Source organism: Ambystoma mexicanum, chromosome 1q (assembly GCF_040938575.1).
Source record: "Ambystoma mexicanum isolate Mex_15411 chromosome 1q, UKY_AmexF1_1, whole genome shotgun sequence".
NCBI classification, from domain to species: domain Eukaryota; kingdom Metazoa; phylum Chordata; class Amphibia; order Caudata; family Ambystomatidae; genus Ambystoma; species Ambystoma mexicanum.
In genome coordinates, this window is record NC_090922.1 from 439667147 (window position 1) to 439694406 (window position 27260).

Sequence of the window (27260 nt, forward strand, 5' to 3'; positions counted from 1 at the left end):
ACCTCCCTTCTTCATTCCCTCCCAGAAACTGGGGAACATGCAAGAAAATCCTTGCGCCTACCTGCGCTCTTTCTTCATCAAACTCCAAGCAGCCCATCCCGTCCAGCCTCTGCAGGTCAATCCAGCCTTTCCAGATGACACAGACTCCGTTCAGTATCATGGGAGCCTTCAGGTACACCTGCAAAATCGAGAAGGAAGGAAATCAAGATGGCTGACAATGGTGGGTGTGCTTCAGCGGTGTCAAGTTCACACAGCCAGGGTGCCAGGTGGGCCACACCATGAACATGATAAGAATTAAAAGGGTAACAGCAGTGGCGGATTCTTAAAGAGGTTCGTTAGTGCAAGTGAATACTAGTAGCGCCTAAGCAAAGTGAGCCAGGCGGCTGAAACCACCCAGGGGGGTGGAGAGCGCCATTTGCCTTCAGAGATATTTTTAGAAAGATCAGCACAAACTGCCATTTTTTACAGCACAAACTGCAGGAGAAATTGGATAAAAGTCAGAGGGTAATTAATATACATGAATATTGCAATACTTCAGATGGCCATAGCAACAGTGCGCAGGAGCATTCCAGTGCAGCACGTGCTCAACCCCATGAGAACATTGGGTGCCTCTTAGAAAGAATGGTGCACACATCATATCACCGCTGGAGGAGGGCCTGATACCGCTGCCGCTACTGCAGCAGGCAAATGTCACCTGGAAATACACCCTCTTCAGATATGAAAGGGTTTGGACAGTAGGGATCTGAAACTGCGACACAACTTTGGGATGGACGTTTACGGTTGGAGTTATTCGTGCACTGTGATCTTGTGATCTTGTTACCCGGGTCTCTTTTAAAGTAAGGGAGTAAGTAATGGCGCAGCTAATACTTTGCTCCAGGCTCTAGAACGTGATCTAGTAGTTTAGTCATGATTGGAAACTCATCCTGGGTTCACATACTGAAAATGGGTCCGGGGAGGAATCCTTGCAAGGGTGTGCTCCTGTAAATAGGGAGGTTTCATGGCACACTTCATGACTGCTTGATCTTTCTCTCTTTGTGAACGATGCCTTAAAATAGCATTCTGCTTTTTCGAGACACTTGATGCCGATTGGTTAGTATAACTCAGTGGCAACACGCTCGTCTTGGAAGCCATGACGATGCACAACGACACTGGTTCGAACCCAGGGTACGCGATTCAAAACCTTTTCGGTATTAAGCGCGTTATAAATAACTGATTATTATAATGGTACGGTCACTTTATTTCTATGCATCTATTCGGTTGCTTGGACTATCACTCATCACTGTATCCTTTTGCGGCTATTTTGCTTTGAGTTCAGTGGGGGGTGCTCTCCAGTTAAGCAGCTACTTATGAAAGCATCTTCGCTCATGATACGGAAAGTCACAGCAGGGTGAATGGAGTCTTTACTTTGCACTATGCAATGTGCACTCAGTGCTTTAAGTGGGATTGGTAATCAAGGGGTGGTGGCTTAGTTAGGGGGTGTGGCCTAAGGACACGCCCTCTAACGAGAACACCCCCCACGATTAAGGGCAGGTGGGATGCGGGCGGTTGGTAAAAGTTGGAGCTGGGGCACACTGGCATTATTACCTTTGATGCGCCCAGACCCTCTTTTAAACAAAAGAAGGGGCTGGGCGCACCAAAAGGTGTGACACCAGTGTGCCCCAGCTCGCACACTGCTGGCAGCCCTTTGATTCAAGGAACCCGCTTTAACCAGCGGCTCCTTGAATGAAAGGTCTGTAATAGAAACAGGAGGAGGGCTGGAGGGCCCAGTCTCTCCCTTTGTTTTTGAGTAACTAGTCATCATCCAGCATCATGCTGGGTGATGCGAGTAACTAGTCATCAGCCAGCATCATGCTGGGTGATGCGAGTAACTAGTCATCAGCCAGCATCATGCTGGGTGATGCGAGTAACTAGTCATCATCCAGCATCATGCTGGGTGATGCGAGTAACTAGTCATCAGCCAGCATCATGCTGGGTGATGCGAGTAACTAGTCATCATCCAGCATCATGCTGGCTGATGCGAGTAACTAGTCATCAGCCAGCATCATGCTGGGTGATGCGAGTAACTAGTCATCAGCCAGCATCATGCTGGGTGATGCGAGTAACTAGTCATCATCCAGCATCATGCTGGCTGATGCGAGTAACTAGTCATCAGCCAGCATCATGCTGGGTGATGCGAGTAACTAGTCATCAGCCAGCATCATGCTGGCTGATGCGAGTAACTAGTCATCATATCGAAACAGAAGGAGAGCTGGGCAGTCCAGCCCACCTCCTGTTTCAAGTACATAGTCGTCAGGCAGCCCGCACTGCACGGTTACGCCTGCTGCTTGCAGCTGTCAGTACTTCGTTTAGAAAAAAGGAAAGGCAATGGGCTCATTACGAGGCTGGTGGAATGGCTTTAACCGGCAGCGGTAATGGTGCCGGCGCTGGAGAACCCATTCCGCCCTATTACGAGGTTCCCTCGTGGGACCCAGAACAGATGTCCGGTTTTGTGAATGAGGAATTACTGGGTCCCCCAAAGTTGGAATGACCCGGTAATTCCTCATTCACAGACCCCGGACACGATTTTGGAGGCAGCCATGGCGCTAATAGCACCATGGCTACCTCCAAACTTGTAATGAGGCCCAATGTCTTTTCTTTTTTCTAAACCGAAGTGCTGACACCTGCAGGCAGCTCGTGTAACCGTGCAGCCTCTGCACGGGTGTCGGCTGGCTGTTGCTCATTGGGGGTGGGCCCCGACAGTGCCCTGGCTCGGGAGCCCTTTCTGGAGACTGCCAGTGCCTGGCATCGGCTGGCCCAGGCCCACTTAAAGCCCTGTGTACACTGACCATGTGGAGGAACTGATGATGGTGCTTCAGGAACATAATCCAGCTGCAGACCTTTTATTTGACGCCCCAGCTACACATGAAAAGCTGAGGCCCTCCCAATGGTGACGGATTTCTTGCCAAGTGTTTCAAGCAGCCTATGGCAAGATGGATACAATGAACAAGGGTCGGATTGGGCCATACAATTGTCTCGGGCACCAATGAAAGAGTGGCCCACAGTTGCAAAGGGCAATTCTTATTTTTGTGACAGTTTGAATAATACCAAGGAGGAGTTTTTTGATAACATGTGATGCAAGTTGTGCATTTTAAAGAATATTTATTCAGCAACACTGGTCAAAGCTACTAGACACATAGTGAAGTAACTCATCAAACTGGCCCACATTGGCCAAAAAAGTAGGCCACTTTGACCCAAAAAAAATGATCCACTGCAGCATTTTGCATTTTTGGTTCGGCCATGGGCCTTGAGCCTGCAATGAACAGCAAACATTTACTGAACTAGAAAAAACAAGAGACATGGGCAGGCTGCACATACTCTAATGATATGATTGGTTATTTATAATACCCAGCGGTTTCTAAGCGCAGACCCGGGGATCAAACCTGTGTTTCTCTGTGTTGTCTTGCTCCCAAGGTGAGCACTTTGCCCCTGAGCTATCCTCCCGAGACAAAAGAGCGTATTTGCTACTTATGCACACGTGCATCATGAATGGAAGTGAAGTACACACCTGATCTTTCTCTTGGAGAAATCCTCTTTCTCAATTTTTGGGAGTTGACAGCCGTTCTAGTTTTTTGGTTTTTAACAAACTAAAAACGTGAAGGGAATCGTTTTTGCTTGGCTGATTGTGGCTTTGCACCTGGAACTCATTGCTTAAGTGGCAGTCTACGATTGCCTTCCTTGATGCAACATGGCCTTAGTGTTCGTGTTTGGAACCCAGTGGATCATCTAATACATTTCTAAATGGCTTCTGCTGTGAAGGGCCTGAACACCTGGCACAGCCTCTTGGGCAAATATTGCTTTAAAGCAAACGTATTGACTTCCTAGAAGAAACATATTGCCAACACTGCCATTTCGATCGTTTATTGTGACACTCCATTGGTGGCATTTGTGACCCTTGTTTCACAATACGTAATCTAATTTCACCCGGGACTTTAGCGACAGATAGTGGATCATTCCTGGAGTTGGCTTGGAAAATTCAGCCAAAACACTGCTAGTCGTCGGTGGGACCAAATATTCTGTTCCCCAAAGTTTGTTGAAGGCTGTGCACTTGGAGGAAACGTTTGTGCTCGAGACTCCGGCTTCCTCACATCAGCGCGGCGAGGTGTGGGAAGATTTCACCTATCAGTGCCCCTCTTCACCGACCAGGGGCCGTTAAGAAATGCCCACCCACGGATACAGAACCCAAGTATTGGCACCAGAGCCCACGCAGCAATGCAGTTTTCTTCCGGTTGTGAGTCGAGTGCTTCTGCGGTACTCAGTGCCAAGTTGCTTGTACCCGGTGATGCTGTGTGTACTTGCTGAGGTTCCTGAGCCCTGTGCTACACTGCGACTGCCTATCTGACACGGATAGATAAGCCACAACCTTTTGCTTTGTCAATGCTTATCTTTCACCGGACTTCAGCGCAAGGGACACATACAAATCACATGGCTGAAGGCATACTCGGTTAAGACATTTGTATTACATCAGTAGCACAGCTATAGTTGCATGAAGCTTTTAAGTAATCTCTGCAGAAACATGAATGCCAGGCCAAAACTCAAGGTTACTTCTAGATAGAGCTAGCTCAGAAATACCAGGACGATGTGTTTTGGACAAGAGGGGAAGGCAGGGCGCGGGAAGGGGCTTACAGCTTAATAGGGTTACGGCCAGTCACTGGCTGGACAAATAACCAAACAACACCAGCTATCTACGTGTCCCTCGTCGCAGGTGATCTCTCACCTAACTGTACTCCAATGCAATATTTTTAGCGTATAGGTGGCGCTTTAGCACACCACAGGCAAAACTAAAAACTGTTTAGGGATCTTTCCATAAGTAAAGGGGCGTGCTTATAATATGTATATATATTTATTTATATTGCTTGGTTAGTATTATGTAGCACAGCAGACATAATGAAGTGGGATGGATGGCTGCACTATTGCTCCACTCACTCAGTCTCACGGAGGGAAAAGAGCTTGCAATGCCTCGGCCAGGACTTCCATTTGCAAAAAGAACAATTTCCTCCCGGCTATTTCCCTAAGAGCTTATGTATGGAAATTGCCAGCAGCTGAGACGGATCAAATATCCTGGACGTGCAGTCTGTTCTCAACACGGGATCCAAAAAGGTTTGATATGCAGCGTGGGGTCAGGCTGCTCTAAAGAGCGAGAGTCGAGGCGTTGTCTAATGAACGTCAATGTAACGCCTGCAAACCAATGCTCCCAGATTCAGGAGCGTGGTGTTTTGAGAGGGCTCGTTTAGGGCATAGAGTTAAACACAGACAGGCTAAAAAACAAAGGAGTGCAAAGCAGTCCAAAGAAATTCCTGGGGTGTTAAGCCCCTATTACAGGGGCTGGAACGGGGGTAACGCCCTGCAGACCAAGTTAACGGCCGAGAGCAGCCCAAGTTAACGGGCCGAGTGAAGCGACGGCCATTAACGAGGACTCCGGGCCGTTCACCCCGTTCCAGCCCTGGGGGGGGGGGGGGGGACGGGGGAAGAACGGGGGCTTAAGGCCATTAGCACCCCAGGCTACCAAAGCAGTAACCCTGGATGCAAAAAAAAAAAGTATTTTCAGTCATTGAAAGGGACCCCTCGCAGGTCCCGTTCAATGACTGAAAATACTGTCTAAAGATGGCCTCCATGGAAAGGGAAGGTGGAGCTCCATACAGAGCCCCTCTTCCCTTTCCATAACGGCGGTCGGGAGAATAGCGGAAGGTGCGGCTGTGCGGCAAGGGCCGCCGCAGCCCAAATAAGTTAAGTGGGTGGGGGAGAATGAAAAAAAAAAAGGATAAGGGGACGGAGGGTTGGGAAAATGATGGTGGGGGAGCGAGCCGTCAGGTGGGATGGAACACAGGCTTTCAATGGCGGTTCAATCTCACGTTCCTAGCCACCCGATTGGCTGACTCCCCCGCCAAGGTGCTAATAGTAATGAGTGAGTCTAAGTTTTCCATGCATCCCCTTTTGGTGTGTTTATGAAGTTTTGAGTGGAAGTGGGTATTTGCAGATGTGGGCAATCTGCTCGTTTAGCCTAGGGAACTAATCTGTACCCCACTGATGAGGTAAGACAAGGGGTAAATATGCTTAGAGTTGCAGTGTTAATGTGAAGCGGGGACGTGCCCTCCAGGTTACACCGCAATGTTCTATTAGGTGGCAGGGTCCAGACTGATTTGCATAGGGTTGGCCCTACTATGTAATGGCACAGATTAGCTAGATAACATTTGGGTTGCCAGTCATTATGATTAAAATGTTGTGTTTTTATAAAAGGTACAATGTACATCCATGAAAAATGCTTAGGTTAATGCACAGGGACAAGAGGGAAACCCAAATGAAAACCAGAGGCTGAGTGCACAAAAGAGAAGGGTTCCATTTCAGAGCAACTATAAAAGTTGAACTGCACCACAACAGTTTGGAACGGTGTGTGCGCCATGAAATGCGCCATGAATTGCGCAACTTGTACTTACTGCTTGTCCTCGTCTCCCACGTGGCTTAAGTCTCATTTCAGAGTGCGCAAACTCTGCTGAAAGTACCACAGTGTCCAGAGGCAAGGCATGTTGATGGAGCTGCATTGTGTTTTGGAAAGGGAGACGGAGGGCATGAGCTTGCAAGATCCAGTAGGCATTGCCAATAGACTGACTGTGGGAGCAAAACTATCATCCTATTTGGCTGCAAAGTGTGGGGACCAAAATAGTCACAAGCCCAACAGAAAGAATGCACTTGCTGCTTTGCAAACCAGGCTTCTGGGCCTGCAGCAATTCTCCCAGCCATGATTAGCAAGCAGACCTAGGAGGGTACCCATGACTATGAGATGCAGCTCATGAAAGGACAGACATCAACCCCAACAGAAAGAGTCTACAATACCCTCAAGCGCCTAAGCATACGAATCCGAGACTCATCTCCCAGAGAAACAAGAGGAACTTGGAAACACATCATCTACACTTTGCCATGAAGTTCCCCATTCATACTGCAGAGAACAAGAATAGTTGAGTATTTTTTCCATGGCAGTGAACACCTGACGACAAGCGCGAAGCCACGGGTCATTGAAAGAGAAGGAAGATCACAGCAGTGAGGGGAGTTAAATAGTGAGGCGACAGAAAGCAAGGCCACCAGAGATAGGGAGGGGTGCTGGAGGGGTTTACTCCGTTTCAAGAACCCACGTAGTCGAGATCCATGCAACAGGCAGTTGAAGAAAGCTGGTGGCGAGACGACAGTGGTGTGGATATGCTGGAGGGGTCAGGAGCGCAGGACGCTGACGAGATGCTGATGGACAACAATCCATGCGAGATGTCACTTCGGCGAAGCAGTTTAGAGAAGACAGCGATGTCCAGGGCAGCAGAGAGACAAGCACTGGGTCGCTAAGGCGTCTGTGGTGGGAACAATATCGGGGCCAAGAAAGGCTGTCCCCAAAAAGCTCTAGCACTTCCCCAGTGAGCTGCTGCAAAAACCTAGACCATCATGCCTTGGTGTGAAAGTGAGAAAGGGTAGGCGTGTGTAGAGATCTAGAGGAGGAGTTGAAAAATTGGGACTCAAAGCCAGAGAGTTGAGATGCACAAGGTGATGCGAGGGAAGCCAGTAAGGGGGAGCCCAGAGATGAAGAAATGCTCCATGTTAGTTGCCGTTGAAACACTCAAGGAGCCTTCCAACACTCCAAGGTGTGCAAAGGCACTAAGAAACCAAGGGAGCTAAGAAGAGCTGAAGTACACTCTGAGGCACTTATAAAACTCAGCAAACCAGAGAAGAATTGCTCTATTGGAGCAGTATTTCCAACCTCATAGGAGAGCAGTGGCACTGGCAAACCAAGCAAATGAAGGAATACGGGACGCATGCGCAGAAGCGTTAATACGGTGAATCACACCAGTGACGAATTGACTCATGAAAGTTGTGGTTCAACCACTGCAATCAGTGCAAAGGCACTATGCAAGTCAAGAAAACCAAGTGCGCAAGTATGAAGAAAGACGAGTGCATCAAGTGAGGGAACATTAACTTGGTTAAGTGAATCCAGCGCTAAGAAATCAAAGCCAAGTACAAAGAGCACCAGACCAGTCCAGTGGGTAAACTGTGAGAGCACTAAACCAGTCCAGTGGATCAACTGTGATAGCGCTAGACCAGTCGAGTGGGTAAACTGTGAGAGCGCTAGACCAGTCCAGTGGGTAAACTGTGAGAGTGCCAAACCAGTCAAGTGGGCCGAGCACTAGATCATTCAAGTGGGTCAACTGTGAGAGCGCTAGACCAGTCAAGTGGGTAAAATATGATAGCGCTAGACCAGTCAAGTTGGCCAAGTATGAAAGCGCTAGACCGAGAGTGCTACACCAGTCAAGTGGATCAACCGTGAGAGTGCTAGACCATTCAAGTGGGGCAACTGTGAGAGCGTTAGACCAGTCAAGTGGGTCAACTGTGAGAGTGCTAGACCAGTTAAGTGGATCAACTGGGAGAGTGCTAGAACAGTCAAGTGGGCCAACTGGGAGAGCACTAGTCAAGTGGATCAACTGGGATAGTGCTAGACCAGTCAAATGGGCTAACTGTGAGAGTGCTAGACCAGTTAAGTGGATCAACTGGGAGAGCGCTAGACCAGTTAAGTGGATCAACTGGGAGAGCGCTAGACCAGTTAAGTGGATCAACTGTGAGAGCGCTAGACCAGTCGTGTGGGCCAACTGTGAGAGAGCTAAGTTAAACTGATCAAATAGTGAAATGCTAAAAAAGCATGAATAGGTGACAGAGTCCGATGAACCTGGTGCAGAAGTGGAATGCTTCCTGTAACTAAGCTCTTCACATGTAACAGCGCCTCGATGCCCAAAGGCTGTCTGCGCGCAATATGAATTTAAATAAAGAAAGAAAGAAGGAAAGAAGTGCTGACAAGTTCAAACAGAGTAGAGCAGAATTGTGAACGTTGTATTACAGACACTTCAGCAACCGAGCCCAGTGCAGCGGAGACAAAGATGTGAGGTTCCTGGGAGGACTGCAATTGCCGTGACATCCAGCGCAGGAGACAGTGGTGCACAAGCGATGGTTCAGAGACTGCGGGAAGCCAGAGACTTTGATGTTGGAAACCTGGACCTGACCATATTTGAAATGACTAATCCTGAAAAAGCCTGATGAGCACGGGCGAGTTAGGACAACATTCAAACCTAGTCATAGCGCGTGAATTCAGAAAAGCAGTGCAGTCATATATGTTTCTAAGATTGTAGTCAATAACAATTATTTCAAACACCACAGCCTGCTCCTGGGAGGTGAAGCAAAGATAGAAAACCAACTGCGAAACTTGGATACAGATTAAGTAAAGCAATGTGCTGGCAAGTGCTTAAATAAAAACAACTATTGTTATCTGTACACAACTGCTTTCCCCTTTTTCCTGACCCTGGCATTTCAAGTCACGGAACATGCACGGGATCTGGAGCGCCTCCACCGCACACACGCGGCTAGAAATGCGATGGTTAAGGCCAGCAGATACGGGTGGGGACAGGCTCTCACATAGCAGGCCAAAGCCAAGTCAATATCTGCCAGGATTGCAGCAAAAGAAGGTGAACAACCTCAAGAAACTTCTAGTAAACTTGTCAATCGGTGACATGCTGAATCCTCCATAAGAAAATGGAAGAAGACCCCGTTCCCTGGGTTACGGAATGTCAGGGGAGTTGCTAGGTCTGGAAAAGACCCGGGGCTACGCTGATGTCGGAACTGTTGGGACTGGGGGCTAGCTAGTCTTTTGGCTGTAGCTCCTGAGATTCTATCCGGGGCTACAACCAAAAGATCAGGGGCTATAGCCCCCTTAGCCCCCCCTAGCAACGCCCCTGCCGAATGTACAGCAGAATTAGCTGAGAGGCTCGAGCACGGAGAGTGGTGCACCAGGGCACGGACCCCTCCTCGGATCAAGGGGATGCTTGGCAGCTAAAACCATCCCCATTGTCATCTCCAAGTTGAATGTTACCACTCGTCATGCCACTTGACGCATTCCATACCCTAAAACATCAGCTGAACGGAAGAAGCATCTAAGATGAAGCTGGTGTGATATAAGGTCCAGTGCGACCAGGTGACTCTCCCCTCGAAACTGGCTACTAATCCTGCCCACTGCCAGGGGTGTTGCTAGGCCTGGAAAAGAATCCGGGGCTACGCTATTGTCGGGATTTTTGGGACTCGGGCTAGCTAGCCTTTTGGTTGTTGCCCCTGAGCTTCTATCCAGGGCTACACCAAAAGACCTGGGGCTATAGCCCCCTCAGGCACCACCTAGCGACGCCTCTGCTGCCCACATTGTCCCCTCTGCACCTACACGCTAGTCTTATCCGCTGAGTGCTCCAGTCACAGAGCATTGCGTGAGCAGGGTACGCAGACTAGAGATTGCCTGCCAGTTTAGCTCGTTTCCATTAGGCTGCCAAGGCGGCAGAGGGGCAGTGCCAGGGCCGGTTGCACTCTTCCATCAATATTTCACTTCGCTTCAAGTGGCACTTGAAAGTGTTTGGCTCAATTTCCGTTAAATAGGAACCATAACAAACATAAAACCGGAGTGAACTTCAGCGCGCGGTGTTGTCGCTCAGTTGCTGTAGGTTTTCTTGATGGATTTCAAAGTTAAAAGCCACCCCACACCCCCGTTTCATCTGAACCTGTTTCCCATAACGTGTGCCTTTACCACCGCCTCCAACTGGTCCAAAGGGCAAAAAGGCAAGGCCTGAAGTGAAGGTCCGAGGTGGTAGTATGGGTCAATATTTTGGTCAAAATGTGCCTGTTTTATGAGTTATTACACTACGTATTTAGTAGTTTTGAACAGTATACTGAACACATAGGGCCCGATTCATGGAAATGTGCGCAAAAATCCGACAAGGGACGTGCGCCGAGAAGGAAACTGCATGGACCTGCACGCAGAATAAAAAATGCATGTACCGCGTATTCATGGAATTTACTGCGCAAAGTAACCGTATATGCAAGTCGTGGCCAGAATGCCCCTGACACGCCCCCACGCAAAGCATGAAAAGCCAGAACAGCTACCTTTGCGTGCTCAACTGGGAAAAAATACACACACCCTTCAAACAGTGCGTGGGTCGCCCGCAAGCAGACCTGCATCTCGGGAGCCCTGCGCAGCATCCCTCATAATGGTGTCGGCACCTCAACAACATGCATATGAAAAATCGTAACTGTAAAAACTCAGAAAATCTGCGTGCGAACCTCCGTAAAACATTTTTGCACCCTGCTAGACTGCGTACGTGCACCCCTAAGTTAGATCGGAACCCCGGTTGTGTACACGCACCTCTGTAGCCGACATGCAAACCCATTCCGGAGGGCATAGAGATCGAGGGATTTGCGTGCCCATTAATATGCCAAGAGGTTGAACGGGTGGTTCCATGAATATGTGTCATTTGGTGCAATTGTGGGCGTGTGGGGGATTGCCGTCCCTCAGAAGGTCTACTTTTTCGCTTATTCTTCCACATTTTCTGTGTTCCGCCCCCTCCCAGCACTCTGCGCAAGCCATGCCCATGCTCCGTGCGGTGTATCGTGCAAGGCACTCGATGACACGCAGAGACATACAGAGCCTGCGCGAACTCCACACAAGTCCAGGAAAAGTCCAGCGCAGTCGATTACATGAATCGACAAACAGGGATTTGCGCCCCATTCTACATGCAAATAATTCAATGAATCATCCCTGTATTCTTTAAAATGCATCATTTGCACACACTTAATCAAAAAACACACTCTTGAGTACTACTCAGGCAGTCTGTCACAGAAGGGACTGATTGCCCATGCGACTGTGGGCTACTTTTACATTGGTATCAGAGCCAGCTGTAAGCCAGTCCGACCCTGCTCGACCATTAAAATACATGGGCCTCAATTTTGATGGCGCTCAACCGCTGCTTTTGGGGCCCAGTAGGCGATCCGCATCCACTTTCCGAGGATTTTGAAAGAGCACATTTTCATGGTGTCGCTACAATCATTGGAGAAAGAGCGGGAGAATGGAGAATGGGGAAGAACGGGGTGCTTCTCCTGTTCTCTTTTGCAGCACATGTCATCCAGTAACTATGACAGGATACTTTTTAAAATACATATACTTCAAGCACTGATGCCTTACACAGCCATGCGACCATTTCGGCCCTCTTAGCTTGTCTTTCCAAGCACAGAAAGCCATTCACGCTTAGTGCACATATAAAGGCCATCTGGTAAACTTTGAATAGCTGGAAAACTGCTTATCATCGCAACCAATCTGCAATGGCAATTGCAGTTATCTGTAATATTACCCAGCATAAAAAATCCATGCCAATTATAGATTGGTGCTAAAATATGACCGTTAAGTGCATGGAAAATGGTCCGCACAGCAGCTGAAAGTCGGCCAACATGAATGAATAACGCCACAGTGCTTGAAGTCCATGTATGTTGAAACAAGCAAAATTGAAAAAGTGACCTGTTCAATACAATGAACCATTGGTTACCAATTCATATCAACAATAAATATAATGCACCAATATGTGTTTACTCCCTCTGTCCCCACAGGCCATCCCCACCCTTCTGGTCCGCTCGTGATAATCCTTGTGCCCCGCCCCCATTCTCGCACACAGGTGTTGGCTGTTTTGCTTGATTCTTCTACCCTGCCCCCACCCCCTGTCTCCAGGAGCCCTCCAGCCTCTTTTCCTTTGCAGATGGGGAGCAGGTGCAAGTGGATCTAGGTCACCTGGCCTAAGCAGCACCCACCTTCTTAGCCCTGCCTCTTCCTTTCTGCTCTAAACTCTTAGATCAAGGGTGTCTCTCGCCCGGGTGTCTGAAGCAAAGGGCTGACAGAGCAAAAGGCAATTCCTGTTAACCAGGAAGACCCAGGGACCAACCCCCTGCTCAGACAGCAGGTAAGCATACACCAAAATGTGTATACCCCCTCTGTCCCCTCAGGCCCCCCCAACCCCTCTGGTCCCCCCATGATGTTCCCTTGTGCCCCCCACCCTTCTTGCACACAGGTGTTGCCTGTTTTGCTTGATTCTTCTACCCTGCACTGCCTCCTTCCCTCCCCCGTCCAGCCTACTTCTGCAGGAGTATGTCCCAATACATTCTGGTTTCACCATCACCGTCTTGTGGGCAATGCTGGATTTGACTTTTATGGACTTCCTTGATTCACAATGCATCACCCTTTCTCATGGTGGCCCTGAATCACGCTGTTCCCATCTTCATCTTGTATCCAGGCTTGCAGCATTATGTGTTACTACTGACTTCTGCAATTGTATTCGCTCTCCCCTCTTGCTTCTCCACTCTTTATGACTGCTTACTCTCTGTTCTCTCCTCCTCTCCCATTTCTTATCTCCTCCCCTCCTCCCCTTACTTTCTTGTATTCACTCACTCTATCAGAATTGTCACTGGACCTAGTATGATAGCAACCTCGTCTGTCTCCTCCCCCCCTTACTTCTTTATTTCCTCCCCACCCACTCCAGCACTATCTGAAATGTCGTCAAGCCTAGTACAATAGGCACTTGTTTTGTTCCTCCCCTCCCTTTCTGAACCCCTCTTCCTCACCTTTTGCTTTCTCCCGCTCTACCAGAAATGTCATCAGGCCTAGCATGGTAGTCGCCTGTCTATTTCCATTTCCTTCCCATTCTCCCCCGCCCTTCCTTATCTATGTCTTAGCTCTTGCACTTTCTGAAATGTCGTCAGGCCGAGTAAGATAGTTAATTTCACATCCTTACTGTTCATGGCCTGTAAGAATTGCATTGTATTTTCCCTTGTTCCCTCCTTTGCCTTGAAGAGCTTTGAAACACATTGTGTTTAGGCGCTATATAAATAAACTATCATATCATATCATATATCAATACAAGGAATGACAAATAGTCATAAGGTGCTTGGATAGTACAGATTGTAAACATTGTCATTCAAGTGAAAAATGATGAGTGCAAAATAAGTGCAAACATGATCTCACAAGATAAAGTGACAAGTGCATTGTAATAACACAAACCCTGCAGATTGTAAACATTGTCACTCAAGTCAAAATGACTAGCGCAAAATATATGTAAACATGATCTCACAAGATAAAGTGGTAAGTGCATTGTAATAACAGCACAAACCTGTCTCGGGAGGATAGCTCAGGGACAACGTGCTCGCCTTGGAATCAAGACTACACAGAGCAACACAGGTTCGATCCCGGTGTCCATGCTTTGAAACCTTTGGGTATTAAGCACATTATAAATATCATAGCATAACCCTACAGTTTAAGGCTTCCCTATAGTTAAGGTAAGTCGGAGACACATAGGAACCCCTCAAAATTCTATAGTTAATAACTTTTGATTCGAGTAACGGATTCTGCCTACTTCCCATTTATTTTCCCATAGGCAAAAAAGGTCAATTTTTGCCAAAGCGCACAGCCTAAACTGCTGGACGGATTTAGACTAAGTTCGAAACAACTTGGGCACAAAGCGTTGACTCGAGAGCCATGCGTGGTTTTGGGTTATTCCATGGCATAGTTATTAACAAATTTGACGGAGAAAGGGGTTCTACCTTCCACAAACATTATAGTTATATGTCCCATGGTGCATTGCAGGATCATGGTTTCCAGAAATGAAACGACCACCATCTTGTTTTTCTCTCGATGCAAGAGATACTTGCGGCTATAGCCGAGGTTATGGGAAAATGAAACACAGTAAAAAGCTATTTGCAGGTATAAAAACATACAAATGTCATCAGGGTAGAGATGGGGGGATGGCTAGAAAGCACTGAGAGAAATTTGGGAGTTGGAGGAGGTGCAAGGACGGAGTTTACAAGACAAAGCTTTTTGTAGCCTCGGCTATAGCTGACATCTGAAAGCAAACTGCATCACAGAAGCAGCATGTGCTCTGGGGTGAAAGGGAGAAGGCAGGGGAGGTGAGGAGTAGGGGGAGCTGGCACAGATGAGTCGGACACTTGGTGATGGCCTGGGGGGACAGGGAAGTATTTTTGTTTTTTGGCCGTGGCTATATCTGAGGTTCCAAAGGACTACAGATAACCGCAGGTATGTGTAGTTCGCAATTAGATTTTTAAAAATTTCTTTTTGAAAAGATAGTTTTATAACTATAGTGACGTCGGGGGTGAAAAATCACTGGCTATGGCCAGTGACTCAATTGTCATCCAGGTCTCCCATTCATGCAGTAACCAGGACAGACTCTGTTTAGCTTCAAAGTGAGGAAGGGGTCAGCCTATTGCCTGAAATATGAGACAAACTTGCAAGACCACATAAAGGAATGGGCTGGACCTTTTCTTGCTTTGAAGCTAAGCAGGGTACGCCCGCTTTGAAGCTAAGCCGGGTCAGTCCTGGTTACTGCATGGACAGGCAAATGAATGGATGTATGTGATTTCTTCAAATAGATTTCTCCTACCGGAGATTTCATTGAATCCATTTCACCGAAAAACCACTTCTTTTTTTGTTTTTTAATGCGAGCCCCCTGCAACCCTCATCACCCCTCCCTACCCTAAATTATACCCTTACCTCACACCCCACCTATTATGCATTATACATATACCATTTCCCCTACCATTTTCGGTGAAATGGATTCAGTGAAATCACATTAGGGAAAATGGTATTCAAAGAAATCTACAGTAACGCAACTGAATGGACATGTGATACTTTTACTTTTTTCTAAACCATACTACTATCAGTTTTTGCAATTTTTAGCCTTTTGCTGAATTGCATTATTGTATTTGTAGTCTCCCATTCAATAATAAAAAATCAAAAAATAGGTATTTTTACAGCAACAGTGGGTTTCCCATGCCTGTAGTAACTGGGACGAACCCCGCTGTGGAAGGGGACAGGCCACTAAGGCCATGTTGCCTAATATATGCCCCCCCTTAGAAGAACACTCAGAGAAACATGGCCTAATGGGGCTGCATCCTTCCACGCTATGAAACTAAGCACGATCGGTCCCGGTTACTGCATGGATGGCAGACGGTCCTGAATGCAGTGTGTTTTCTTAGTTTTAAATATCTCATAACACACAGCATCCGCATTTATATAAAACAGAACAAATTAAATTTTATAAATCACATTTATGCTGAACACTGCTATCAGAGAACCCTGGCCTTAAGGAGTTCGGACGCAGCACTTAACCATTATGCTACAATTATGTTATTGTTTGGATTTTCACAAGTTTCCTACCAAGCATTTTATCGTTGAACATATTGCATTATTGGCTAAGTATGAAATGTATGCACAAAGAAGCACCAAGTCATTGCTGCCTAGTAGTTAAATGCTGAGCCTCAAACTCTGGCAGACCAGTGTTCAAAGCTGTATGTTTTTTTTAAATTTAACTAATTTTATTTAATTAAAGGAAAAGCAACGCAAGTGGGAGGTGGCAAGGTTTTTTGCAGTGCAGTCCTGTGATCTTATTTAGCATGAAGGCATTTAGACGTGGCTGCAATGTCAGCCACGTCCGAACATCCCTCGCGCCAAAATAACGGCGCCGGAATGACCTTCGCGCCTAAATGGCAGCTGCGGTCAGAATGGACGTACCAAATCGCCCCATGCCAAAATGATGGCACCGAAAAGGGGTGTACCGCTTGGAGAACGCTGCTTAACCAAAGTGTGTGCTCCATGGCAAATAATTGAATCTCACTGCGCATTTCCTAAAAACATTGTGAGTTCTCAAAGCCTGCAATCTGAATGCCATGGCTAGTGGTCTGGTAGCATTTATTTTAAAATGGACAGTGGGCACGGCCAAAGACCATGCCCACTGACCATGGAGAAAGACCATGCTAGTGGTCTGGAAGTGTTCGAAAATCTATGGAATAACAAAACCCTTGAAATTCAAGGAAAAAACTTTTGTTGCAGGGACATTAAGGTGAGCAATACTTTGTAAGAAAACCTTTGAAATTTAAGGAACGTCATTTCACACAAATGCCAGGGGTAGTGGATGTGAAATCACATGACCCTTGACCTCTGATGACATCACACGAAGTGATATCATTTGACCCCCACCCCAATATGACATCCCAGGAAGCGATGGAACATGATATTTTACCCCTTGACAAAACAGGAAGTCGCATCACATAACACTGTTCCTAAGTACACTATGAAAAATATGGTTACAATTTCACTGTTACGTGATAAACATTTCATACAAGAATGGATCACCATATGAATCAGCAGAAAAAAACATACTAGAACTGCAACTTGCGAAAAGCAAAATACATAGTCCGAAATGGATACTTATTCTACTCTAAATGCTTTTTAGAGTATTTTGTCTGCATTGTGAATTTGAGGTGTTTAAGAACCGACTAAATCAGTGACTCACTCCCTGAAGTGTACCCGAAATAAACCTTTCATGAGTCTACCAATAATTGTATAGAATTCCAGAAAGACAAATTATTTGTTATTCCTATTCTTTCTTATTTAGGGTCACTGTTCAAATTTTTACACTTGTGGAAACCACTGTTTGTTTTCAGAAGCCTGAACAGAAAAGCCAGCCACGCTAAAAACAAAGAGCTACATGGCATTGGCCACAGCCCAGGAGCTTCAATTTGTTTAAAAAATAGTTTTTTACTTTTTCTTTTAGGGGTAGCAAGGGAGACCCCAGGGATCGCAAGTGTGACCCCTGGTGACCCCTAAAAGACGTCCCTAAATTGCAGGGACGTTAAGGTGAGCAATACACTCTAACAAAACCTTTGAAATGGAAGGGACGTTAAGGTGAGAACTTGATGCAACAAAACCCTGGAAATTCAGCTAAAGCCACCTTAACCTTCGCGCCCCCTGTTGCGCAGACTACAGCCACAATGATGACATCACATGTCACATCTCACCTTAACGTCCCTGCAACTAAAGTTGTTTCCTTTAATTTCAAGGGTTTTATTACAGTGTATTGCTCACCTTAATGTCCCTGCACCCAAAGTTTTTTCCTTGAATATATATATATATATATATATTACATCCATATGTTCTATATTACATATGTTATATACATGAAAGATGTAACCTACATTACATATCAGGTATATAGCAACAGAAGCACATCAAAATGATTTGAAAGGTTTTAAGTTCTTTGGATTACTTACCATGCCTTCACCAATTAGAGGAGGAAACGGAGAACTGATAGAGCAAGAGACCAAGACAATATTCGATTTTAAAACTCAATTTCCTAGACAAAGAATTGCACACTTTCTTGTGATATGTCTATGATTCCATGTATTGATTTTATGAAGTGACGTTATTCATGACATGCATATTTGAGGTGAGAATTTGGAAACCAGGCAATGCCCTTAAATCATGAAGGTCATTTGTTTCTGACTATGTTCTGTTGGCGGCACACATTTTTCTCTTCTCTCGTTCCCTTTTTTGTTGATTTTTTCTTCTTGGTTCTGAAACATCTTTTTCTACTTGGTTCTGTTACATCCTTTTCTGTGTTTTATTTTTTACTTTGTATCTAAAAAATATGTTTCTATATATTCTTCATATTCTTACTGTCACGGGTTTTGCTTTTTGGCATTTTTTTGGTGTTTTGTTGGTTCATTGATTTGCACATTTTCAACTTTCCAAAGTATATGAAGGGCATTACTTTAATTGATTAATCATTAGCCCATAATGAAGTGCATTGTGCACTGTTCCATCAGGCTTGTTTATTCAAAGTGTTGATAAGTTTTCATATCTGTGACAGGTCACTGCGACATGGTGGTTTCTTGTTATTTTTACTATGCGGATACACTACATGTTTTATAGTTGTAGTCTAGGTCCTTTCAAGAGTAATGGGGTTCTTTATCAATGTGTCTCCTTTGATGAACTGTGTGTTTGGTACCACTTTTAAATTCATGTTATTATGGTTTTACTCTAGCATGTGCATATTGTATGTTTAATAATCATCAGATCAAGTGTGAACTCATTAGTTTTAATTTGCATATTTGCACAATGATAACATCATGGCTCCCATTGGAGATACTCAGGTTAAGCACCATGTACATTAATAGAGTTATCCTGTTGATGATTTGATGCACATGCCACTTTAGCGCATTATGCACTTTATTGTGGACACCCAGGTCTAAGCAGTATGTATGCACTTTAAAAAGGGGCTTTTACCAAGAGGTAAGCACCATGCACTTTACCTCGCGCTTTGTTTCATGTTTTTATATTTTAAGTGGAATCATTTGATACATTCACATATGCCCTTTAGAAATCCCATGCAATGTATGCATGATGCAGAGCAGTGCACTTTGCACATGCACCCTATTCCATTCATGGTGTCTAATGATTCATTTTATTTGGTCATGGTGTATAGCTGGAAACTGAATGTTTACATTGTTAACCTTTTTGATGAGGATGCACTAAGCACTTTAAGCATATGGTCCTATTTACACCTAACCATTATCTAAAAAATATAGATCTCGGTTTGACATCTTGTGATTCAATTTGAATTCTAAATACATTTTGTGAATGCTGTTGCGAAATTGCACTCTCATCTGCAACTGTTGACTATATGGTCTTAAGGTCATTGTAAACTTAACGCTCCAACATGGTCGACCGCTTTTATACGGTCTGTGGCTCTGAGAGACATGGTGCAAACATAAAGAAGGGACTGTGCACCATAGTGTGACCATAGAGACTACTTTCATGTATATAGAGCGTAATCTCACATTGTTTGTATTGTATGTGATCAAGCAACAGGTCAGTTGCAAAACGCCTAATACGAGCTTCGTGCCCATGCATAGAGATCCAAAAATAAAGGACTGTGTGCCAATTGAAGTATTCTCTCCTGTGTTCATTCATACATTTGGAGGTGGAGGAGTGCATCTTCAACGTGTACGGACCGTTTTGGTTTGGAAATATATATATATATTTACTTACATGAAATGCATAAGTTCTATATTACATATGTCATATACATGATATACATAAAAGATGTAACCTACATTACATATCAGGTATATAGCAACATATAACTGCTGCAACGAATATGCATCCGTTTCTCACTTGAACATTGATATTAACTTTTTTTCATGCACGTGATGTCATAATTCAGGGGCTTCTATAGTTCCTGTGCTCGCCTGCGCCCCACACACCATTCACAGCACAAAGGGGGGATGGAAATCGGAAGCTGAGTAGAATGGCCCACAAACAAAACGCAGTGCTCTGCCACCATAGAATCCATGAAGGAACTGCATAGACCTGTGGAAAATCAGAACCAGGCATTTAAGGCACCAATGTAGATTCCTGGCCAAAGGCAAAACATGCTGCGTAGGTGGTGGCGGTAAGGCAGGCTCCGGCATGTGTGGCGAGTACTGCAGGTGGAACAGGCCGCCGGCCCAGAACTGTGCAGAAACTAAAATATTATGATTGGTTATTTATAACGCGCTTAATACCCAGAGGTTTCTAAGCGCTGACCCAGGGATCGAACCTGTATTGTTCCATATTGTCTCACTTCCCAGGTGAGCGCGTTACCCCTGAGCTATCCTCCCAAGAGGACATAGGGCCGGCGCGGGGCTATGTCTGGGGACAGCATCACACTTTCTTAGAAGCGGCAGCTTAGATAGGCATGTCATTTCCGACCGTAATTCCTTCTTTTGTGAGTATTATTTTTTTTGCATACGGGTCACTGATGACAAAACTTTAATAAGGAAAGCAACTGCTTATCAGGGTATGTTTAAGAGTAAATTATGTATGCTGACGTGCTTTTCATATCCCCTCAGCACGTTTCCCAAGCTTAAGGTAGACCACTCAACCTGGGCCTAACCTGCCCCGGCGCATCAATAGTTAGCGAATGTAAAAAAATAACCAACAGAACAAATGGCCTTGAAAAAGCACGCAGAAACGAGCGAAACACATGTCGGCTGCAGAACCTACTCTTAGACTAAACTTAATTGGTCTTTGTTTCCATGATCGGCCTTTTATCAGTAGTGACACGAATGAGCAAATCAAAGGATCCACTGTCGGATTTGACATGCTTTATTTGCCGTCCGCAACTTTTCGTCACATAGATGCCCAGCAACAATGTTTCAAGTTACTGGTGTGTGATGCTTACCTCAAAACACTGCATCCCGCACAGTGTATGTAAACTAAAAACACATTTCTAGGGCTCATCTCGGACTTCAGAAAAAACACCCGGATGCCAACCAAAAGGAATTTAGCTAGCCCTTCAAAATACATTGCCTGTTTGAGGTGGGGCGATACGGGGTAGATGAAATGGCTCGTCTCTCCAATGACTTCCCTACGCAGTTCGCCTATACATACCATTGGGAGCAGTCTGTGCTTCCTTGCATGTGTGTGCTGTAGGTGTGAGAGTGTGTGTGCTGCATGACAGAGCTCTTTCAGTCCAGGTAAAGATCGTCCCCTATGAAATGGTTTCAACGCAGCACACACAAGAACTCCCTGAATGAAATTCCCTGGGAATAGCACCATATTCTGAGTGCACAATGATTTCGGCTAGACTATTTATCACGCAATGTAGGGCCATTTCTTTAATTAAACGGAGGAATTGGCCTTCGGTTCAATCTCTGGGCTCGCTGGGGTTTAGCCTTGACAGTCAAATAAAAGCAGCAAACAAGGCTAGGACGCTAATCACGGCGAGAAAAGCCCCACTGCTTTTCAAAAGGGATGCGAAGAGCAATTAAAGAGCAACGGTTGGTTTAATCCGCGTGCTGGTCCATGCAAGTTAGGTGTCCCAGAGCTGGCCAACACAAGACTGTCACTACATACGGGAGGCAACTACAAATTACAAGCAATGCTTTTCAGGAAATACATAGCATTCCCTCACAGGCATGCAGACACCCCAAAAACAAGCATGGGTCATTTGCACAACTGCAAATCCAAAAATACACATTGACGTACACTACAACCATAAGGGTTTCTTGATAACAATGCCCACTGTTGCTGCTTGTCACGCTACAGTACACCGTTCATGGTAGCCTTCAAAAGAACCATTGATAAAGTTCACACATGCGTAGTTTCAATATATTTCGTTGCAGTGACTGTGGCGAGGAGACTTGGGGGACTGCAAGTTATAAAGTACAGATAAGAACCCTATGTCTCAATTGATGAAGACCCAAAGGAAGGGAGGTCATTTTAGGGGAAAAACAATAATTGAATTGAGTAAAATGCCAGTGTTAGTGCGTATGTGCTGATGAGTTCCCTCCAGTCAATCATAGTCATCGGCAAAACGGTACAACTTTTCACTTCTGCTTTTCTTCAGTACCATATGTTTGATTTCAGTGGCAGAGGAAGCGTTTGGTGCAAGATGGGGTATGTGGTTCTTGAAGGGACACCAGTATTGTAAATAATTCTTCAAGTTCATTGGTGGCTGGTAAATGTGTACATTGATGGGCATTAACACCCCCCTCACATTAACATGAGTGACCATGCAAGTGAGGGAGCCCTAAGCCCCAGTTTGGCAGGATTGTCCATATAGATTTCTTTTTTAATGATGGGCTTTAATGGTACTTTTACAGCACCATTTGTGAGAGAATTGTGGTAAAAATCTGTACAACTTATAATTGGCTCTTTAGAGTAAAACATAGAAATCCAATAAAGGCTAGGCCATAACTGTTCACCGAACCATTTAACATTTTTCATGATGCCTTTGTGCAAACTATATGCCAGCACAGCCGTTGTAAATCCCTTTCATGAAATTGTATCCTCAATGTAGGCCAAAATTCTCACTGTAAATCACTTTGATGCCATGCACACAATACATACCAGGATTCATACTTCAAATACCTTTCAAGAAGCTGCACTGCCACATAATCACTTCCAACAAGCTGTGGCCACAACATATGCCAGCATTGCCACTGTATATCTGGGTTCATGATGCTTCACTCACAGTATATGCTAGCATGCATACTGTAAATCACTTTGATGTTGCATCCACAACACATGCCAATATTGCCACTGCAAAACACTTTGTTGAAGCTTCACCCACAATCCATGCCAATCTTGTGTTTATATGACATTCATGATGCTGAGCCCATAATGCATGCCAGCATGTCCACTGTATATCTCTTTCATGATGCTTCACCCACAATATATGCCAGCATTCATACAGTAAATCAATTTAATGTATTATCAGTGCAACTCACAACATCAAGCTGCGCTCACAATACATGCCAGCATTGCCATAGTATTTCACGTTCGTGATGTTGCACCTACAGTATATGCCGGTCTTGCCATTATAAATCACTTTTATGATGCTGCCCACACACTATATGCCACAATAACCACTAAAACTCACTTTGAAATTGCACACACAATACATGCTGGCATTGCCACTGTAAATAACTGTTCCAGATGAAGGCCACTGACCCCACCTCACTCACTGATTCGCACACACATGCAAATACTTACACACACAAAGATACACAGACGCACTCACACATACGCACCCTCACTCAAACACTTACACATAAAAACACACAAATACATGCACTCACTTGTGGGCACACTCCCTCAACCACTTACACACACACATACACACAACCATACTTGCACTCACGTGCATACTCACACACCACATCAAAAAATGCAAGCATACAAATTTGTTTTAAAAAACATACCTTTACACGCTGCTGCTTTGGCCATCTCTCCATTCAGGTGGGGCACAGGCATTACTCTGGAAGGAACAAGTATGTTGGATGGGTGGGTTCTCATGTAAGTTGCCTAGCAGCCTGTGGGCTCAATACGTGGCTCACTCCTTTGTGCATTTTTTCTCTTTTTTTTGGTCAACGACTTAGCCACACCTGACCGGGAGGTGGGAATACAGACAGAGCATGAATCAGGTTCCCAAGTGGGCGACAGGCTTCCCTGGTTGCACCACTGTTTAGATTTATTTCAATTACCCGTGAACCATGATATGCTGCTGTATTCTGCCTCTGGCATTGTTTTTCAGGTGATCGGACTCTGGGGATATAGAGTAAAAAGAATGGCATCTGCATACAGCATCTGGTTGCTTATTCCTGCCCAGGTGGGAGCCCCTATACCCCCTAGGATTTACGGGGCATTGGACAGCAAAAGATGTGTGAGTCCCCCTTATTTGAATAAATAGTGTCATCAGTGATATTACAGAAAATGAGATCATAGAATGAGTCTTTGATACTCAAAGGTAACATGGGAAGTTAGATTAAAAAAACAATGCCATGAGTAAAGCAGGAGACAAACTGTGAAGTATAGTATATGAATTGGCACGGTCAATATTTACCTATGTGGCAATATCAGGAGTGAGGCTTTTTTGAAGTATCAAACAGTGCGGTTGGGTGACTCAAGATGGCTGCCGGATGCTAGAGGACGTAGAAACTGTGCTCTCCCTCCGAGCCTTCTCATAATAGCACGACAATCCAGTTTCAACACACAGCAGACCCCTCCAGGGTGACTGCTGGGTTCCCCTGTGAGAGCAGAGTATGAAAGCGGCATAGTGAGGCCCTGCGGGGCAGCAGAGAAACAGAGAAGTGATGCAGTAGGAACCGGGTGTGGACCCGGCAGAGCTCTGGAAACCTCAGGAGCTCCACAGTGACAACCTGGTCCGTCTATGTTAGATCAAAGGATCCGGTACCGACAATGTGGGAGACTTGCTAGTGCGCGGGTACTCATAGCGAGTGTCGGCAGTTCAGTGGAGAACCTGAAGCGGGTTGACCTGCACATGAGATGCAGTGCTGGACACGAGGAGCTCGGACAGAGGGAGCTAGAGCCGACAGCAGAGGCCGGACCCATCACCACAGAGAGCTTAGAAGAGTGGGCTATGGAGTCTGTGCATTAATGGGAGGTGGGGCTACGTGGACTCCCCCCTCACAGTGAAACCGGCGGTATGCTCGCCCCCATCCCCACGTTAATGGTGAGAGTCTCGAAGGCCACGGGGCCCTGGAAGAGGAGAAAGAAGGGGAGGCATGGAACCCCCCTCCTGCTGAGTGGAGCAGGCCCAGAGCGATAGCCTGGTCCCTGTGGATACCTGGCCTAACATGCTGGTGCGGAGGTCTGGAAACTCCAGATCACAGACTTTAAAAGCTCTGCCTGTCAAGTGGGGAATGGGCCCTCTGTTGGTCAATGGGGCCCACACCAGGTGCTTAGAAGTAACCATTGGGGCCTTGGGAGAGAGTGGGGGCCTCAGCGGATAGCCTGGTGTGAGAAAGGCTACCGTATACCATGTCCTTGGACAGGCGGCAGGTGGAAAACCATCAAAGAATGCACATAATATAGGCAAAATAGGATCTGGTCATGTGGAGTGCTGAGTTGGTCCAATAGAGGCGAGCTCAGGGCCAGAGAAGGAGGAGGGCTCCCCACAGGCAAGTTGGAAACTTCAAGGGGGTGCGTATCTGGTGGGGGCCTGGACGATGCCACGTTCAAAGACAAAGGGAACCCCGGGGAGGTTGATCACCTCGCCTCAGCAGCCCCATGCCCCCAAGGCTCACGAAGGGGGTATTCAACAGTGTTGGCGGGAGAAGACGGTGGGAGCAGGGGAGAAAAGGAAGTAACACCCACCTGAATCGCCATTACCTAAGTGGGGCGTGGACGCCATGGCGGCTAGCAAAGAAGAACTGTTCCAGTGCCTGGAAGAGTTCCAGGACATAATAACTTCCTCCTTGCAGGACCAATTCACAGCACTGAAAGAAGAGATCAAGCAATCCACCTGGGAACTGAAAGCGGAAATTGGGAAGCTAGAAGAGAGAATGGATACCACCGAAAAAGCCCCGCATGACCAGTCTGATTACTCCCAAAAAAACAGACAATGCCTTGGATCACCTGGCTACACTCGCAGAGCCTCTGTGTACATTGTGGGCTTGGTTTACTGGGGATCTCTTTGTTTTACATATGTTAGGGGGAATTCTCATTTATGGCTACTTTCCCTCACCTAGTGAGTCCCTCAGCAGCTTTGCTGGATTTCTGGGGTTTATTTTCCACCTGGTAAGAGTGTGAGCCTTTTTTTCCCACTCTTACATGTGTTTTGCCATGTGTATTTCTACTTTTTGTGTGATCTTGGGCTCTGGAGCCACACCACTCCTTGAGCCCCACTTTTGTGTGTGTTACACAGCATCTTCAGTGCAGTGACACAGGGTTGTCTTTGAGACTTCCCTTGACTCCATTTTTCTGGGGCTGACTACTGTCCCCCAGAAACAGATAAAGTTGCCATTAATTTTATATAGTCACTTTAAACTACAGACCCAGTGCACCCCATCTTACATGGAGTATTGGAAAGGGTTAATTCCTACCCCTTTTTGTCTGTGCCTCTCTGAGCTTTGTTTTGCTCTCTTAACATTAAGACTTGGCTGGTGGCAGTGGTATCTACCCTAACTTTTCTACCGCGATTATCCTATATAAACGTGGTGCTGTTTTAGGATATTATATTAGCCTCGAACTTAAACCCGCTTGACCAAATACTTTTTAGTTTGGCTCGGGTCGGGTTCAGTCGCCATTTCTTTTTTAAAGTCCTTCTTGTGTTTTACTTTTCGCGCCAAACCAGGTTTCCCTTCTTTGTTCGCCAACCTTTGGCGGGCTTCTGTCCAGAATCCCTCCTTTGGCATCTGGGTGTCTAGGTGGGCTGAATGTGAGGGAGGGGTTTAGTCACCCCCTGCACAGGGTCTCCTTGGAGACCCAAGTCACACTATGTGTGGATTGGCTGAGGTGGTTATCCGGGCCGGACAACTCCCCTGCTGAGTGATTGAGAGCCAGGCTGTGTGAATGGGGGAGTTTGGCATAAAAGGCAGGACTCTTGGGCTGGAAGTCAGAGTCGCCACTGGAACTGCAAAGAACCGAAGAGAAGCGGAGAAGAAGACGGCTGCTGCGACTCCCGAGTCCCGGTGAAGCCCTGCTGCAGTCCTGAGCTATCTACCCTTCAATGACAAGAGAAGATCCAGTCCGGAGTCTTCTTCCCTTAAGCCTGGTGGGATCAACCAGCTCATCTTCCACAGCCAGAGGATCCTCTTCGTGGTCGAAATCGCTGCACACTGCTGTAGTGGTCTGGATAGCCATGTGAAGAGCCTCTCCTGTTTTAAAGGAGCGCAGCTTTTATTCACTGTTGTTTCGCTGCTTCTGGTCTCTTCCCCGGGTAGTGCAGATCGCTCCAGACGTCCTCCTTCTTGTCTCCACGACTGAAGCTGCAGGAACCGTGAGTTTGCAGGAACTACCAGGAACAACTGCTGTTGCACCAGCTTTCTTCAACGAATAAGGTACTGTGTCCGACTTCGAGGAATTGGGGTGAACCCCTCTTCCTCACCAAAGGCTTGTCCTTTTTCTTCCTTCCCTCTTATAACTTTTGCCTCCCTTTCGTGACACTATCTAAGTACTCCTGGCAATCTCGAATTGTGAACTGTGCTAACCGTGTGATCCTCAGCAACAGTCCCGCTGTCACACTTGACACTGGCGCAGGCCTATT

The 27260-nt window shown here is 46.2% G+C and overlaps 1 protein-coding gene across 4 annotated transcripts in view; it reads right to left on the reverse strand.

Annotated features, from left to right (window-relative positions):
• CBFB (core-binding factor subunit beta) overlaps positions 1 to 27260 on the reverse strand; it is a 304252-nt gene that overhangs the window by 138871 nt on the left and 138121 nt on the right. For all 4 annotated transcript variants that reach the window (XM_069640155.1, XM_069640181.1, XM_069640170.1 and 1 more), the window contains exon 4: positions 62 to 178. In XM_069640155.1, coding sequence (XP_069496256.1) covers positions 62 to 178 — 117 coding nt within the window. The remainder of the gene's footprint in view (positions 1 to 61; positions 179 to 27260) is intronic.